The sequence below is a fragment of the Petaurus breviceps genome, unplaced genomic scaffold, assembly GCF_028583685.1.
Source record: "Petaurus breviceps papuanus isolate PSGF00001 unplaced genomic scaffold, PetGlider_PUasm1.0 139, whole genome shotgun sequence".
NCBI lineage: Eukaryota > Metazoa > Chordata > Mammalia > Diprotodontia > Petauridae > Petaurus > Petaurus breviceps.
The window spans coordinates 8,517,689-8,536,020 of NW_027185697.1; the positions used below are offsets into that span (position 1 = coordinate 8,517,689).

The window sequence follows — 18,332 nt, forward strand, 5'->3', positions numbered from 1 at the left end:
GGGATCGTTAAGGATTCCAAGTCAGCCTGCAAGAGGGTCTCTAGCACAGGATTCCCAGAATTTGGTACTCGGCCCTGTGCTGCTGAACATTTTTAACAATGATTCAGATAAAGGCATAGATAACAAGCCTGTTAAATTTGCATATAAGGATAATTTCACTTGGTGTCAAGAAATAGCTAGTTGTTGGGTGATAGATAGCATCAACTAAAAAGATTATGATGGATGCTAGAGCATCTAGTCCAGTTCTAATAAGATAAAATCTAATAGAAATCAATGTAAATCTAACACTTGGGTTCAAAAAGGTGATTCCATAGGCACAGGGTAAGGGAAGTATGATTGGATAGCAGTTTGTCTGAAAAAGATCCAAGTGTTTCTAAATCTTGAAGGCTCACAATGTCTCTGAAGTTCAATATGGTAGCCAAAGGGTAAATGAGATTTCAGGCTTCCTTTAGAGAGGCCAAGTATTCTGACCTAGGGGATCAAAGTTCCACTGTATCATGATCCCTGGTCAAACCACAGTCAGACTGTTGCGTTCATTCAGAATGTCATATTTTAGGAAGGTCATTGACAAACTGGACTGTCCAAAAGAGGACAACCAAAATGGCAAAGGACCTAGGATCTTGTCAAAGGAGGAACTAAGAAGAAAGAGACTGTCCTCAAGTATTTGAAGGTCTGTCTGTGAAAGCAAGATTAGACTTATTCTATTCGTCCCCTTGAAGCAAAACTGAGAGCTCAAAGTAAGAAAAAGTTTCCCAATAATTACAGGACTGCCAAGAGATCTCCAGGAAAAGGCTAGATGACCATGGGAATGGTAGAAGAGATGCTTGGTCATATATATTTGGTACTAGATGTCCTTTGAGGTCCCTTCCAACTCTTAGGTTCTGTCATTTGGTGACAGCTGGATGGCACTTGGAATGGGGTGATCCAGGGAGTGATCCAGAGAGCTGAAAAAATAGAATCATAGTCAAGCATTCATACAATAACTGATTGGCCTGCCTATTCAACCTTTCGACCACCTCCTCCAGGCAAATACCCATCTACATTGGTAGAGGGAGTTTCCTCACTAGGAGCTCTCTTTAGCCAATTAAATCATAGGTCTGGGTCCACAGTCCTATATAGAGGGCAGGAATTGTTCTCTGCTTCCAGACAGTTCATCGGACACTTCTGGGTAGACAGTAAGCCCTGAGGATTGAGGACAGGAGAATGGAATCAATGATGACCTCTCCAAGGGTCCCAAGCCCTAGGATTTTCTGAAGCCTGGAGCCAAGGGGTGAATTTGCAGTCTTAAAGAATTTATGGAGTGCCTGGAATGAGAAACAGGGGAGGCTACATGGCGGCCCAATGGAGGTGGACTACCGATTGACTATACATTAGGGCTGGGAATGGGAACCCAGCAATAGCCTTTTAAGAGGGGCTTAGGTTGGGACGTAGCTTCTGCTGACACTGGACCGAAAAGAATCTCAACTACCTGCTGCCCTCTAGTGGTTGGTATGGGGGAAACAGAAGCATCTTCTCAAAAATAATTACAGCGCTTTAAGGTTTGCAAAGTGCTTCACATATATATTAGCTCATTTGATCCTCACAACTGTGTGAGGTAAGCGTTATCATTGTCCCCATTTGGCAAAGTGGCTGAAGAGCGGGGAAAGGGGGAAGGCGTAGAGCTTTAGGACGCTGGAAGTGAGAGAGACGGGCCTGGGAGAAAGGAAGGGGAGAAGTAGAGGTGAGAGGGGAATAGAGAAAAAAAAAGACAAGGAAGAAGGAGGAAAGGAAGAAGAAAAAGCTGAAAGAGAAGGGGAAAGAGAAAAGGAGGAAAGGGTGAGGAATGGGGGAAGAAAATAGAAAAGGAGGAGAGAATTAGGAGCGGGGGAGAGGGACGAGGACAGACAACAAGAGTCCTGGAGAATATGCGGGAGAGGGAGGTGAAGGGGAAGGAGGACAGAGAGAAGGGGAAGAGACAGTAAGGAAAAACCCAGGAGAGGGAGGGAAGGAGGAAAGGAAAGCGAAGGGAAGGGTGAGACAGAATAGGGAGGAGAAGGAGAGAGAGGAGAACCGCGAAGAGAGGCAAGGAAGGTGAGGGAGGGGAAGGGGAAGAGGAAGAGAGAAGCGGGAGAGCAAGGGAAGAAGGGAGGAAGGGGGAGAGAAGGAGGAAGGGGACAGAAGAGGAGCTGGAAGGGGGAGATGTGGAGAATGAGGCTGCGGCAGAAGGCTGAGCCCAAGCTGCGGCTGCCGGCTGCCCACTCCTGAACCCACTGGAAAGTCAGACCCGCCCCTCCTCCCTCTCCCTCTCCTTCTCCCTCTCTCTCTTCCCCAACCTCCGGGTCCCTTCTTTCCAAAAGGAGTTTCTAGCTGCCGCCCGCCCTCCCAGAGCCCTCCTCCTGACGGCCCCTCCTCCCGTCCCCCAGCCCCCCTTTGCTGCTCTCTCTCCTCCGCCAAAGTGCCAGCCGAGCCTGAGCCGAGAGCAGTAGGGAGCCGAGCGGTGGCAGCCGCCTGGACCGCAGTCCCAGCCTCTCCCCGACCCCGCTGCACCGAACCGCCCGGAACCGCACGGAACCGCGGCTGGACCCCAGACTCCTGTCGGCTCTAGCCAGCTTGGCTTAGCCGTGCTTAGAGATCCACTCCCTCCCCCTTGGGTCTCGTCGCTTTCACCTTGGAGCTGGGCTAAGGGGAACCCTTCAACCACCTCCTGTCCCCGGGCTGCCCCTCCCAGCCCGCTCCGAGGCCCCGCACTGCCCGTGGGAACTTGTCAGGAGGAGCCCGTCGGGGCTGAGGGGGGAGTGGGAGGCGGAGCGGACCTAGAGCAGGAAGAGGAGGAGGAGGAGGAGAAGGCGGCGGAGGAGAAGGAGAAGGGCAGCCGCTGCAGCGGGAGGGCCATGCCCAGCTCCCCGCACCCCGCCAGCCCCGCGTTCCCTCGGCTCCGATCCCCGACGGCAGCCCTCTAGGATGCCATTCCCGGACCTGCTCCAAGTCGGTTTCGACGGGCACGGCTCAGACAACGGGCCGGGGGGCAGCGGGGCCGGGGGAGGGGGCGGCGGGGGCAGCGGCAGTGGCGGGGGCTCGGACAGCTCGGGAGTAGTCGTCGCCGGAGTCCCCACCACAGCCGGGAGCTCTGCCGTAGTCGGAGCGGGAGGCGGCGAGGGCAACCGCACCTTCCCGGGGGGCCCGGGGGTCGCGTGCCCCGCGGGCAGCCCCGGCAGCGGGGGCGAGGTGAACGACACAGCTGCCGTGGGGGGTGTGGTGGTGAGCGCCCAGGCGCTGGGCGTCGGGGTCTTCCTGGCCGCCTTCATCCTCGCGGCCATAGCGGGCAACCTGCTGGTCATCCTGTCGGTGGCATGCAACCGCCACCTGCAGACTGTCACCAACTACTTCATCGTCAACCTGGCGGTGGCCGACCTGCTGCTCAGCGCCACGGTGCTGCCCTTCTCCGCCACCATGGAGGTCCTGGGCTTCTGGGCCTTCGGCCGGGCCTTCTGCGACGTGTGGGCCGCCGTGGATGTGCTCTGCTGCACAGCCTCCATCCTCAGCCTCTGCACCATCTCCGTGGACCGCTACGTCGGGGTGAGACACTCGCTCAAGTACCCGGCCATCATGACTGAGCGCAAGGCGGCCGCCATCCTGGCCCTGCTCTGGGCCGTGGCCCTCGTGGTGTCTGTGGGGCCCCTGCTGGGCTGGAAGGAGCCGGTGCCCCCGGACGACCGCTTCTGTGGCATCACCGAGGAGGCGGGCTACGCTGTCTTCTCCTCCGTCTGCTCCTTCTACCTGCCCATGGCCGTCATCCTGGTCATGTACTTCCGCGTGTACGTCGTGGCCCGGAGGACCACCAGGAGCCTGGAGGCCGGGGTCAAGAGGGAGCGGAGCAAGTCCACCGACATCGTCCTTCGCATCCACTGCCGGAGCTCCGGACCCGAGGACTCCCGAGCGGCCAAGGGCCACACCTTCCGCAGCTCCCTGTCCGTCCGTCTGCTCAAGTTCTCCCGGGAGAAGAAGGCCGCCAAGACCCTGGCCATCGTGGTGGGTGTCTTTGTCCTCTGCTGGTTCCCTTTCTTTTTCGTGCTGCCCCTGGGTAAGTGACACACACAGCTCCCTTCCCCATTTCCTTTACTGGCCCCCCAAGGGCTGCCTCTTTGCAGAAGGGCCGGGCCTTCTTTGCCTTCCCAGATCCCTGACTTCCTAACTTGATTCTCTTTGGTTGACGTCTCCAGCTTGATGCGTGGCTAAAAAGGAAAAGGAAGTTGATAAAGTACCACTGGAGAAGTGAGGTGAGGACAGGGGGCTGTTTGTGGGTCAGGTAGGCATGTGTGGTGTGTGGATAGTGTATACTCTCAGTGTGTGTGCAGGGGGCACTTGCGTTGGCACCCAAGTGCCAAGGAAGGGCGGGAGGCATTCTAACTTCCCCTCCTGCCTGTTCTAATCGGATCATTAAACTTCCCTCCTCTGTGATTTTCTCCCTGTTCTTTTTTATCCTTTTTTTCTCCCTGTTCTTGAGCCCACTTAGCCTAATCTAAGGGTGTGAGAAGGTGCAAATCTTGGTGAGCATGTCCATTTGTGAACATACACCTGTACAGGCACTTGGGTGGGCATATGTAGATACGGTGAGAAGCAGAGTGCATGGAGACGGATTTTCTCATGATTACCAAGGAAGGGTCACTTGGAATAGCATCAGAGAAGAAGCAATGACCTGGGGAGTCCGCAGACCTGGGTCCCAGGGCTAGCTGTCATTGCTTGGCTGTGTGACCTTGGCCATGGCTCTTTCCCCTTCTGGCCTGCCTCAGTTTCCTCCCCCTGTAATGAGGTTAGGCTGAATGATCTCTCAGGCCCCTTCTGGCTCTGACATTTTGGCATTCTTCAATTTGCTAAAGTCACCTGGCTTATTCTTAAATCAGCGTGGGAATGTTCAGGTAAGCTCCCTTCTTAAGGGGAAAGTTCCCCTTGTCCCAGCAGCACTCGTTTAAGGATCTGCCCAACTAACACACACACACACACACACACACACACACACACACACACACACACACACACACACTGTTCCCTCTCCAGAAGCCTCAATGAGAACTCTCTGTACAGTACAGAGTGACCTTGCTGCAGGTTCCAACGTCTCAGAGCTCCAATATAGCCTGTCCCCTGAGCAGCGCTCTACAGAACTCCAGACCCCTGCAATGACACAAGCAGGAATGCCTCCACTGAAACATGATGGTTCCCTTGAGAGCTGCCAGCCACACAACCTGGCCTGGGGAGGAAGGGCTGGGCAGGTCTTCCTAGTCGGTTAGGACATCTGACCATGCCCATGGGCATGCATGGCTATTCATACCTCTATGTACACCCATTGATCATATATGTGCAGGGATGCACATACATGTGGTGGGCTCATGCGGGCAGACAAGCATTGTTGCATAGACACCTGCATATGCATGGGGAAGCAGCTATGTGCTGACGGAGAGTTGATGGGACCATCGTTTTGAAATGGAGAGAGGCCAACTAATCCAACCCCTCATTTTAGATCTGATAAAACTCAGGTACAGAGAAGTTGGAAGACCTATCTGAAGTCACCCAAGTAATGGGCTTGCAGAATGGAAAAGATCTGGATCTGAGTTCAAATCCTTCCTTATAAAACTTATTTCCTATATACTTTTACTCTCTTACTCCTTGGGCAACTCACTCTTTGGGTCTCAGTTTTCTTATATATAAAATGGGATTGAACTAGATTAGCTCTCAATCCTTTCTAGGTTTTAATCAATCCCCTCCATAGGCCCCCTGAGGACAAGTCCCATTTCATTTTTATCTTTATATTCCCAGGCAGCATGGCATAAGTACTGGCCTTGGAATGAACGAGCCATGTATCCCACACATGGCATAGTAGAGAGTTGACCTCCAACTAAGGAAAACTTGAGTTTAAATTTGGCTTCAGACATAACCTGTAACACTTAATCTCTGTCTGCCTCAGTTTCCTCAACTATGAAATGGGGAAAATAATGCCTACCTCCCAAGGTTGCTGTGAAGATCAAATAGATAATATTTGTAAAGCTAATTTATCAGTGTCTTATTCATAGTAGGCATTTAATAAATGCCTTTTTCCTTCCTCCTATCCTCTTTCATCCCCATAGGTTCTTAAATGATTAAAATCAGTCAACGATAAATAACTATTCCCAAGGCTCTTGGTTCAGGGTTCTAGACTGTCTCCCTCAGGGTCTGAGGAAAGATGGAGGTCAAAGTGGGGGGGTAGTTCTACCTGCCTGCCACATGTTTCTTCTTCCTGTCTCTCCCCCTCCAGTTGCCTTGATTTGGCTAGGCTGGTTTGTCTGCCCTGTGAGTGGCAGTTGGTTAGAAGTTAGTGGCATTTTGATTTTTGAATCTCTATCCATTCTTAAAGCTTAATCCAAATACCACCTCTGCTAAGAAGCCTTCAGTGAGTGGGTAATGGCCTTCCCCACAACCAGGCTTGGGCTTTTCTCCTGCACCCATCGTGCAATCATGGTTATTATGGTTCTGGGAGTTTGTCTTGTCTCTCTACTAAATTGTAGGGGGAAAGAATTGTGAAGGAAAAGACTTTTCCTCATTTAGAATCTCTTTTCACTTAGGCATAGGCAGGCTCTATTTGTAATGAACAAATGATTGTTGAATAGATGAATCAATGAATGAATGAAATGGGTATGCATATACGTATACATATATATATATACCCACATACATATATGCTGGATTTGCCTATATTCGCATACAGTATGCAAATATAGACAGATAGCTAGGTACAGAATACACCTGCATATACTTGCATGAACAGATGAGCTATGTCCTCACCAAAGGCACCTGTGCAAACATCAGTTTTGAGCTAACAGATCTATGCATTTTTCTGTGTATCTGTATTCTCATCCGTGTAAATTCAGTGGGTGTGTAGAATGAGCTTGATTGAGGATGTACCTGGACATGTATGTACATAAGGGTATTGTCGATGTAAATGTGGTATATTTACCTGTATGGTGGCACTGCATGGGTGTTCATGGGTGTGTGTGGATTATGTCCGTGTTATTTTCATATATACAAAAACATGATACAGTGAAAGGAGCACTGAGCTTGGAATCAGGAAGACCTGGGTTTGAATCCCACCTCTGCCATTTACCAATTGTGTGGCCCTGGACAAGCTGATTAACTTCTCTGGGCCTCAGTTTCCTGATCTGTCAAGTGAGACAGTTGGACATGATTTCTAAGGACTCTTCCCTCTCCAGATTTCTGATGCTGTGAGTAGCAGTACACATAGGCACAGGAACAGACATGCTTTTCACGGTGATAAGCTCCTTAGAAACCTAGTTCTTCCCTATGGATCCCCCCCCACACACACACACCCCTCCAGGTGAGGAGTGGGGGTAGCTGTGAGCACCCTCATTATTGCATCCATCAGCTCCTCTATCCCAGCCTACAGGGCCGGATGGGGAGAGGTGAGAGGAAGGGCATGAGCCCCAGAGGAAAAGAAAAAGGCTGGCTGTGGGCTGATGTTTTTCTGGAAGCTTCCTCTGGCCTCCTGAGGAGAGCCATTGGTGTCCATGAGCACATCTGAAGGCCATACTGGGCTCAGAGGGAGGCCCCTGCCCGAGGGAGGAGGGAGGAGGGACTGCAGTGGGGGTGTTTCTGAGCAGAGTCCTTCTCTGCAGGTTGGAAACTTCCCAAGCACAGTGCCCTGCCTGGCAGCTGCTCCCCACCACCATCCATCCCCCTGTCTTTAGCAAGCAGCATGGGCTAGCAGAGAGCCTGAGACTTTGGCACTAGCAAAGCATAGCTCAAATTTCTGCTCCACAGCCAGCTACCTGCATGACCTCTCCAAGCCTAGGGCCTTCTTGGGACAATGAGAAGGCTGGGCCAGACCATCTCTAGGTCTTTGCTAAGGGTAAAATCTCCCACTCCCGTGGGCCCTCCTGGTCTCAGCCCTACAGCAGAAGCATGCGTATGACCTGTAAAATTCGCACAGCTTCTGATTCTCACAACAGCTCTGTAAGTCAGAGGCTATCATTATACCCTTTGTACAAGTGAGGAAACCGAGTCAGATCATGGTTAAGTGACTCGCCCAGGATTAATTTAATATGTATTATTAATTATATTAATTAAATTAATATATGTATTAATTTAATATTAATTTAATAACATTTAATATGTATCCAAGGCAGGATATAATCTCAGGTCTTCTTGAGTCCAGGTCAATGCTCTACCAAATACATTACCTCTTTAATTAGTGTTTAATCAAGTTTAATTAAATATTATTCTTTAGTAATAAAATTTCTATCGCTAGCACCTTAAGGTTTGCATATCCCTTTATATGGGTTATTGTTTTTTGATCCTCACAAGAGCTCTAAGAGATAGGTGCTGTTATTATCCCCACTTTACAGGAGAGGAAAATGAGGCAGACAAAGGTGGGCTAACTTGCCCAGGGTCAAACATTTCTTAAGCACCCATTATGTGCCAGGCTGTGCCAAGCTAGTAAGTGTCTGAGGGTGGATTCGAGCTCAGGGCTTTCAGACTCCAGGTCTGGCACTCTGTGCGCTGTGTCACCCCCCAGAATGTTCCCATTCTCATCCCATTGATAAGACACAGTCATTAGCCTCATAAGCTTTTGGAGCTTGAAAAGAACTTAAGAGATCATCTGACCCAGCTCATTAATTTCACAGATAAGGAAACATAATACTAATGGGGGGGGCGGTGTTGTTTAAATGCTTTAAAGTTTACAAAGCACTTTGCCCATTATTTCATTTGATCTTCACAACAGCCTTGGGAAGGAGATGCCATCATTATTCCCATTTCACAAATGAGAAAACTGAGGCTGAAACAGGCCCTGTTCCTTCCCCAGGGTCACACAGCTAGCAAGGAGCTGAGGTGGGATCCAAACTCAGGCTAGAGAGATTAAATGATTTGTCCACGGCATCCAGCTCATTAACGGGGCATCAGGATTTGGACGCAGGTGGCTTGGTGTCAGATCCAGTGGCTTTTCTACTGCGTTCCCCTGAGGCACTCGTGGCCTAACAGGGGGATTGGACATGGTCAAGAATCATTTTTCTGTGCAGTAGAACATGAAGGAGAAGAGCAGTAATGCAAAGAAGCAATCCTTGGAAAACTCAGGGAAGCAGATGGGTCCAGTGGAGGCAGAGGGTCTGGATCATAGATCTGGACACAGAGAGAACCTTGGGGGCAACCTCAGATCAGGCAACTGAGGCCCAGGGAGGCTGAGGGACACTGATGGAAAGGTCAAGCTCACATAGGTAGTCAGGATCAGAGGTAGAATTTTAACCCAGACCCTCTGCCTCCACTGGATCCATCTACTTCCCTGAGTTTTCCAAGGATTGTTTCTATCTGAAATCCATCAAACATAGAAATGGAAAGAATGAAAACAAGAATAATAAAACGTGACATTAATATGCTCCCTTAATATCTCCAAAATGCTTTATTCTGAAAAATAAAACACTCTGTGATGTAGAGACTGCAAGGACTATTGTGCCCATTTTATAGTTGGGAAAGAAAGACCCAAACAGGGCGAGTGACTTGTGTCCGAGGTGGGGTTTGAGCCTTGGTTTTTCTGATAACTGACCTAGCATGGAAAATGTATAGACTTAGGAGGAGGAAGTGCTCATGATTTCGGACTGGGGAAAGGGGGAAGGCTTCCCGGAAGAGGTGGCCTTTGAGCTGGACCTTGGAAGGACTGAGGTGGAGGAAGGGGGAGGGGAAGGGACAGTTGCATTTCATTAACCCAAACTGATTGAGTCTCCAAGGTGCAGGACACTGTGCTCAGCCCTGAGACTACAAAGAAGTACAAACATAGGGCCTGCCCTCGAGAAGTTTCCAATCCAGTTCAGTGTGAGTGCTTAGAGATGGAAGGAGTCTAGGTTGTGGTGGTGAGGGAAGGCATCCTAGAAAGATGGGGCTTTAACTGAGCCCTGAAGGATGAGCGCTATTTAGATAGTTGGGAAAAAATAAAGAAGGCATTCAGCATGGAGATTTTGTGGGGCACAGCATGAGCAAAGGTGTAGAGGGGGGAAATGAGCACACTATAGTCAAGGGACAGTCGGGAGACTAGTCATTCTGAAGGAAAGGGCTGCCATCTTGGGAAAACAGGAGAACAAGTCAGAAAGGCAGGTCTGAAGCAAACTGGGGTGGGTCTCAAATGTCAGGCTAAGTCACAGGTACTTGATCTCTAAGGAGCTGGGAGTTACTGAGGGACTTTGAATAGCATGATCCACATGTGTCATAGGAAGATGCATCCAGCAGGTCATACAAAATAGTCTGAGAGATAGGGACAGTGGTGGTAGGAAGATTGTTAGGGGCTTCAAGTGATCTGTCCTCTCTTTTCAGAGGTGGGGGGCTAGGGGTGTCGAATACTGCAAATGCTATTAGACATGGCCAGTGTGTTCACTGGGTAGGGGAAGGAGAGGGGTATTCAGAAATCAAAAGGATATAAAAACAAAAGATGTCAATAAAGCTTTTTTTTTAATTTACCAAAAAAACGTCCAGGTCTGGGTTGAGAGTCTGAGGGCCTGGGTTCAGATCCCATCTCCGATGCTCGCTGCCTCACCTCCTGGGCCTCAGTTTCCTCCTCTATAAAATGAGGGTGTTGGATTAGATGGCCTCTGAGGTCTTCTAGCTCTATCTTTTTGACTCCTAAAAGAAGTCCAGGTGAGATAGCCTAGGGTGTCACACAGCAGATTCCAGGAAGGGATAGAAGGAGAGTCAGGAAAGAGGAATAATCCGCAGGCCTTAGTGGCTGATGATGCCAGGAGCCCATCTCCATGGGAGAGAGAGAGCTAGGAATCAAGGTGTCATGGAAAGCATGGGGGACTGGAGTTGGGGAGACTGAGTTCAAATATGACCTTGAGTAGATCGCAACTGCCATCTGGACCTCAGTTTCTTCATCTGTAGAGTAGATCGGGTTAGAAATGGCATGTGGGACTTGAGTTCCATGGTTGGCAAGGGAGAATGAAGCCACAAGCTGAAGAGAGTAAGCCAAGCAGAGCCCACAGGTGGAACTCCTTCCTAAATAAAAACTAGTGCCCCAGGAGAGAGGGATAAAGAACAGCTCCAGATGTTGTAGGTGGGGCTGATGGATCCAAGAGCTGGGACAGACTAGCCCCCCAAAGGCATCTGCCTCATGAGCCATCACCACCAAGGGTTAATGACTTGCCACGTGGTGTTTGGAAGAGGAGAGAGCAGGACACTCACTGGCCTCTTTCTACAAGTAAGGATCTCAAGGGGCAGGGCTTTCCAGAGAAGAAAAACCATGATGACCCAGGAGGTACTGGAGGGCAGAGCCCAGAACCCCCTGAGGGCCTCTTCAGGCTTAGGGCAGTGTCACATAGTGGTTAGAGTGAGACTTGGAAGTCAGGAAGACCTGGGTTGAGATCCTGACTCATAAATTCATATTTTATTTGTTATCTCAGGAGCTAACACAGGCCCTCACACATAGTCGGCCCGTCATAAATGCTTGTAGATTGATTGATGCATAGATGCTCACTGGCTCCATGACCCAGAAGGACTCACAACCTCTCTGCATCTCAGTTTCCTCATCTGTAAAATGGACATAATAACATGGTACCTCTTTCACAGAGTTGTGGTGAGGACTAAATATGAAAATGAATGGAAAGTATTTTGCAAAGCTTAAGGCACTAGCCCAACATCAGCTAATGTTGTTATCATGGATTTGGATTTGGATTCCAAAGATCTAAGTTTATAACCCAAGTGTGCTGTTAACTGGTTGTGGTTCCTTAAGCAAATCCCCCAGGCCTCCATTCTATCTAATGAGATACTCGGACTAGATATGTCCTAAGCTCCTTAGAGCTTTAAATCTCGTGATTGATAAGATTTGTTTCACTTTTATATTTGTATTTTATACCAATAACTCAGAATAGTGTCTGGAACATCAAAAGTGCTTAATGAATATGTTGATTGATTGGCTGTTTGACCTGTATACATGCCTGAAAGGGATGGTAAGTGTGGCCAGGGAGTCATTCTCCAGCCTCAGATAGGATGGGGGGAATCAGATGTCTGGGGATAGGAGGAAGCTATTGAAGGTGAAACCCCAGAGCATCTCTCTTCCCCCAGTGGGGGGTGACTATGAGGGACTTTTTCAATATTAAGATGGAAATGAGACCAGGAAGGAGAAAGACAAGAAGATCATGGAATGGTATCATTGGAAGGGGACCCAGAGGTCTGACCTCATTTTTTAGATGCTGAAATTGACCCTCAGAATGGTTAAGTCACCCCTGTCCAATCTCTTTGTCCCTTTCCCTCTCTGAGGCTTCAATTCTTCAGCTGTTAAATGGCGGGGGGTAAATTTGATGACCCCCAAGATCTCTCTGGCTTTAGTATTCTGTGAGTCTGGGGAAGATGGAAGAATTCTGCCCTTAGAAGGGGAAGATGCTTACCAGGCTGAGAATGTTTAATGGGATTCTCGAGCTCCTTGAAAATTCCCTTTAATGAAGCAATTTGCAAGCTTTTTGGAGAAGAGATCAGTATAAATGTGAAGCATCTTTCTGTCGCCTGCCTCCATCCCCTGCCACGTTCCCTGTATACAAATGCAGATCAGCCGTTCTCCCTTAGCAGTCTCTCTTCCAAGCAATATCAAAAATCATCCACCTTCTAGTCTCTCTCCAAGGGAAGCCGCTGAACAGGCCAGACTAAGGGCTGAGGCTAGACCAGGGACTCAGAGAGAAAGGATCACTGTTTCATGGCCCCATTACTAATAATCCTCTATTCCTCAGGAGAATTCCTAATCCCCTTTTCTCTCCCAGACTATCTTGTTTAACCCTATCAAAATTAGCCAAGCTCCTGCCCCATCCCCTCAGGGGCTTGCTTTCTGTATCTGCCCAACTAATAACCACAAACACACACACATGCACTCACACTCACATACACACACGCCAGAAAGCCAGTGTGGAGTAATAAATTGCATGCTGGACTTAGGAGTTAGGAAGATGTGGACCCCAATCCTACCTGACACCCACAAGGGTGTGCTAGAAATAGCTTTTACGGGATCTTGAAAGCCAATGTGCTCAGTTTTCATTCTGAGATTTCCACCTCAGAAATCACCCCAAAAGTTATGAAAATCAGGGTTCAGTTTATTGTTTTATTGATTATTCTGAACTTAAGAAAGTGATGGAGAAAATGTTACTAATGCAGATTAAAGTTAAAGATATGATCTACAAAGTTTTTTTCAATTTTCTGGTGAGCCGGTTGTTAAACACTAGCACACCAGCACCTATAAGGCATATGGTTCTGGGCAGACCGTGTGACTTTGCCAATCCTCAGTTTCCATTGTAAAGAGGGGGATGATACCTAGAGTCCCTACTGTACAGGGTTGTTGTGAATCTCAAGTGAGATAATGTATGGAGAGTGCTTTGTAAACCTCTAAGTGCTACCTATGTCTGTTAATATTATTCTGCAGTGACCTTCTGGAGACAGTGTTCCTTGCAGGAATAACCTTCCAAAAAGACACAGCCTCCCACAGAATCATGGGGTTTAAAGCTGGGATGGAATTTAGAGATTATCTAATCCAAACCTACTGTGGCCACCATCCATTTGACAGAAAATTAAACCCAGGCCCAAAGAGGTGAATGACCTCTTCAAGGTCTCAGAGTTAATAACAGAGCTGTTTTGGGTCTGACTCCTTGTCAGGCCCCTTGTGCAGGAGGGTCATAAATCCAGAGCTGGAAGGGAGGACAGAGACCACTCAGTCCAACCTTCTTGTTTTACAAAAGGGGAAACTGAGGCACGGGGAGGTGGGCACATGACTTGCCCGAGGTCACATCAGAGATGAGATGTGAATCCAGACCCTCTCACTTCAGAACCAAAGGCACTGTGCCATGCTAAGCTCTGGGCTAGCACGCGGATTTGGTGGGACGTGGACCTAGACTCCCCAGGACAGAAACAGTGCAGATCCATGACTAGGCGTCTCAGGCAGGCTACCCAGGAAATCATCACCAAGTTTGGGAAGTAGGTATTGAGGAACAGCACTCTAGCCTACAACAGCCACATAGTGATCCAAGGACAGGAAGAAACACTAGAAGAAAGCAGCAGGAATACTGCCTGAAGGCAGGGGGATGGCAGACATGACCTCCCAAGTCCTTCCCAACCTGAGGATTCTAATATGTTAGAATAGGACCCCAAACCTGCCTGGTTATCATGCAGTGGATTCTTTCCCTCTTCCCCCAGGATGCAATTCAATTCAATCTAAGAAAAATTTATTAAGCACCTACTGTGTGCCAGATCAGAGGTGGGTAGTAGATAGAAAGCCAGTCTCAGAGTCTCTAAGACCTGGGTTCAAGTCTTAGACACATCCTGGCTGTGTAACCCTGGGTAAGTCTCTTCACTCTCAGTGCCCCCCAAGAAGTTCTCTAAGGCTGTTGGTTGCAGAGAAGGTGCCAACCAGCATTAGTCGATACCAGAGAAATTACAACTCCAGTCCCCCAAAAATATGCAGGTCACTCTGGTGACCCTGGGCAAAAAAGAAGATAGTCCTGTCCTCAGAGGGTTTGCATTCTAGTGAGAGGCCCCCAATGCACCCAGATAAGTATATCCAAAGTGATCCAATGACATTTCTAGAGGGAGAGAGGGCTAAGACCTTGGCGGGGGGGGGGGGGAGACTTGGGAAGGGTCTGCTGCCAAGGGCGGGGTTTGAAGGAAATGAGGGAGGAGAGGAGGCAGTGTAGACAAGCAGTGTTTGTGTGCCCAGCCTCTTGTGCTCTCTCCCTCTCCCTGAAGCAGAGGGCCCAGTCTAGCAGGAGGGGCCAGGGAGGATGGGAGTGAGAAGGAATGACTCACAGCCATGAGTCAGGCAACAGCATAAGACAGGATATGACCGAGGGCCCCAGAGTGTAAGGCAGAGTCTCCATGTTTGCAGGAAACAAGCAAATGGAGAGATGGGGATGGCCCAGGGGAGTGTGGGAAGGCTTGCCAGAGGCTGGGGGTCTTTGATGGGGGCGCCCTTAAGGCCAGGGGTGATAAGATGCTGTTGGGTCAGAGCAGCAGTGGAGAACAGAAGAAAACTCCAGGGGAAGGGAGGACAGAGACAGAAGGGTCCCAATGGTTACAACCTCTGGGAGCGTTGGTGCCTGCCCCCAGACAGAGCGCAGAATCGGGGTCATTACCAGGGGACTGGGGTTAGATCTTCTGGGGCTTTCAAAGGAGACTCCCCAGAGCCCCTTGGACTGTTCAGCTCAAGTCAAGGAAACGTCATGCAGGAAACCCCAGACTTGGAGTCAGAGGACCTAGGTTCAAATCCTGGCTTTCCTGCGTGACCTCGAGCAAGTTTCCTCATCTGTAAAATGAATGAGTTGAACTGGAATAAGAATCACAAGCATTTAAATGGCATTTTAAAGCTGGCAAAGTGCTTTACATATGGTACGGCAACCCTGGGAGGCAGCTTCTATTATCCTCCCTGCTTTATAAGTGAAGGAGCTGAGACTGAGAGGGTGACGGGCTTTCCCTGAGTCACACATTTGTCTGAGGTAGGACTTGAACCCAGGGCTTCCCAAGTCCAGCACTCACTTTATCTACTCTGCCACTTAAACGGCCCTAAGTGTGAAGGATCCTTGTACCTCTGCTCCTCACTCACGGGTGAGCTCTGGTCAATCCCTTCATCTCCCTGCTTCCTCCTCTTCATCTTAAGGATGGCAGGATATGAGTTCCCTTCCCTCAGTTCAACAGACCAAGCATTTTCTAAGTACCTGCTATGTGCCAGGCACAGAGTGCTGGGACCTGGTGATACAGTCACAGTCAGGAAGCAGCCTCTGTCCCCAATAACCTTCTTTAGGACATGTACACATGAGTAAATACAAAGTAACTTGAAGAGAAAGAGAGAGTGGGGGGGACAGGGATGGAAGGGAAGAGGAGAGGGGAGGAAAGAGAGGGGGGGACTCAAAACTAGGGAGATCAGGGAAGGCTTCATGGAAGAAGTCATGTCTAACCTGAGCCTTGAAGAAAGACAAGGACCACAGAGGAAGAGTTGAAGAGTGAGTGTACTAGAAAGGGGGTGGTTGGAACAAATAAGCAGAGGCTGGAAATGGAATATTGCATTTGAGGAACAGAGAGTAATCCAGCTAGGCTGAAATATAGACTGGGTGAAGGGGAGTCACATAAAATAATGAAATAAGACTGGAAAGAGGGAGGGTAGAGCCAGACTAGAGGGCCTTAAATTCTAGACTGAGTAGTTGTATTTAAACCTGGAGTTAAGAGTGAGCCATAGCAGGTTTCGGAGGAGGGCATCGGCATGGTCAGACCTGTGACTTTGGCAGCTGGGTACAACAAGATGGACTGGAGAGGTGGGAGAGACTGGAAGTAGGGAGACCCATTGTAACAGTCCTGCAGACAAGTGATGATCTGGGAAAGCAGTCATGTGAGGGAAGAAGAGGGAATAGGTGCAGAGATCTTGTGGAAAAGAAACAAGAGAGCTTGGTACCTGATTGAGATGGGGAGAGGGGGAAGGAAATAAAGGGGCAGACACCTCTGAGATGGAGCTGGAACTTGCCATTACAAATCCAGAGCCAAGGAGCCCCAAATGTTACTAGATTAAGCATCATGGTTTCTGCCCTCAGATCGACTTTTTATTTTATCTTATTTTTGGATGCAACCAGGGTTAAGTGACTTGCTCAGTTAGTAAGTGTCTAACTAACTTACTAAGTAAATGTCTAGCTAACTTACTAACACAGTTAGTAAGTGTCTAAACTTACTAGATTTGAACCCAGGTCCTCTTGACTCCAGAGCCAGCACTCTTATCCACCGAGCCACCTAGCTTCCTCGGGATCAACTTTTTAACCAAATTCAAGGGGGACGGTGGGACAAAGTTCATCTGAGATACAGCCCCCATGGAGAGGTGGAGGGAGGAAGCCGCCATCTGGTGTCTTCACTGTTCTTGCTAACAAGTGTAAACAATCAACAAGTGTTTATGATGTTTATTGTGTTTCTACAGGGCTCCAGGCACAGTACTAGGCACTGGAGATACAAAAACAAAAATGAGGGAGTCCCTGCAATTCAGAGAGGTTGTTTTTAACTATAGAAAAGGATAGGCACTCAGCAACCTTTAAATTTGGGCGGCCTGGGAAGAAGCCCCAGTCGCCCCGGTCTTGTTACGGCTCTTCTCAAGGTTGCCCTCAGTGGGTCTGGAGTCAGGAAAACCTAGATTCAAATCCTGCCTCAGACTCTTACTAGCTGTGTGACCCTAGGCAAGTCCTTTAAAGTCTCAAAACCTCATTTTCTCATCTATAAAATGAGAGTAATAGTGGCACCTATGTCACAGGGCAAATGTGAGGCTTAAATGATGTAACTGAAGTGGAGTGTTTTCTGAACCGTAGAGCACAATATAAATGCTAGCTTCTCTCATTACTGTCATTATTCACGACTCCATATAATATTTCAGGACAACCAAAAATGCATCCTCAGCCAGCAGGCAGCTTCATAGGGGAGGGGTTTTCACTGACTTCATGGAGACTGGCAGCTTTTAATAGTAGCATGAAGCAAAAGGGTTTTTGGTTTCAACCACTGATTAATGATTCTGGTTCTCCCAGGGTTTGTAGGGAGGGTTTGTGGCCCCAGGGGAATGTGTGCTGGCAGAGCATGCTCGATATTTCCAGGGGGGCAGAGGGGAAAATCCTATCCTCGCTTGTCCTCCTCATGGGCAGTGAGGACATCATCCATGATCCCTCTTTCCCATAACATGACCTCTGAACCGTGAGCCAATCCGTGGGGATGGGCCACCCCGAACCATCCCCACTCCCTTCCTCTCCTGACCTGTCCTTGGATGAGTAAATCAAAAAGCCCGTCTAAAGCACCTACTCGGTGCCAAACGCCAGGCTAAATGCCAAGTAGATGAATAAAAAGAGAAAAAGAGAGTCCCTGCTCTCAAGGGGCTCACACTCTGATGGGGGCACAGCACGTATAAAATGAGCTCTCCGAGGTTCGAGAAGCTGAGGGCACACCAAGAGGTCCACCCTATAGCAGCCGTCAATGGGTAGAGCCCAAAGGGCCTCAGGATGCAGGGCCAAGGTAGATGGGAAGACAAGACAAGACTACCTTCATTTCACTGGTAGACTTATTGGTGATTCCCAGCTCATCCAAGTGAAATGAATCGCTGGACAGGGTCTGGGCAGTCAGGGGAGGCTGGGAAAGAAGGCTGGGGGAAGGCTGCCCTACCCCCCACCCCCAGAAGTGGTTCCTCCCATCCTCTTAAATGGTGTGTGTGTGTGTGTGTGTGAATGAATGTGTATGTCTGTGTGTGTGTGTGTGTAAGTGTGTGTGAGAGTGGGTGAGTATTTGTGAGTGAGTGTCTGTGTGTGAGTGTGTATGTCTGTGTGTGTGTAAGTGTGTGCGAGAGT

The 18,332-nt window shown here is 49.1% G+C and overlaps 1 protein-coding gene across 1 annotated transcript in view; it reads left to right on the plus strand.

Moving 5' to 3' along the window:
* The first annotated feature begins 2,940 nt into the window (after window positions 1-2,940).
* The window catches only part of ADRA1D (adrenoceptor alpha 1D), a 62,677-nt gene continuing 47,285 nt past the window's right edge, over window positions 2,941-18,332 (plus strand). The window contains exon 1 of the mRNA XM_069065956.1: window positions 2,941-4,060. Within this exon, the coding sequence (XP_068922057.1) occupies window positions 2,941-4,060 (1,120 nt within the window). The remainder of the gene's footprint in view (window positions 4,061-18,332) is intronic.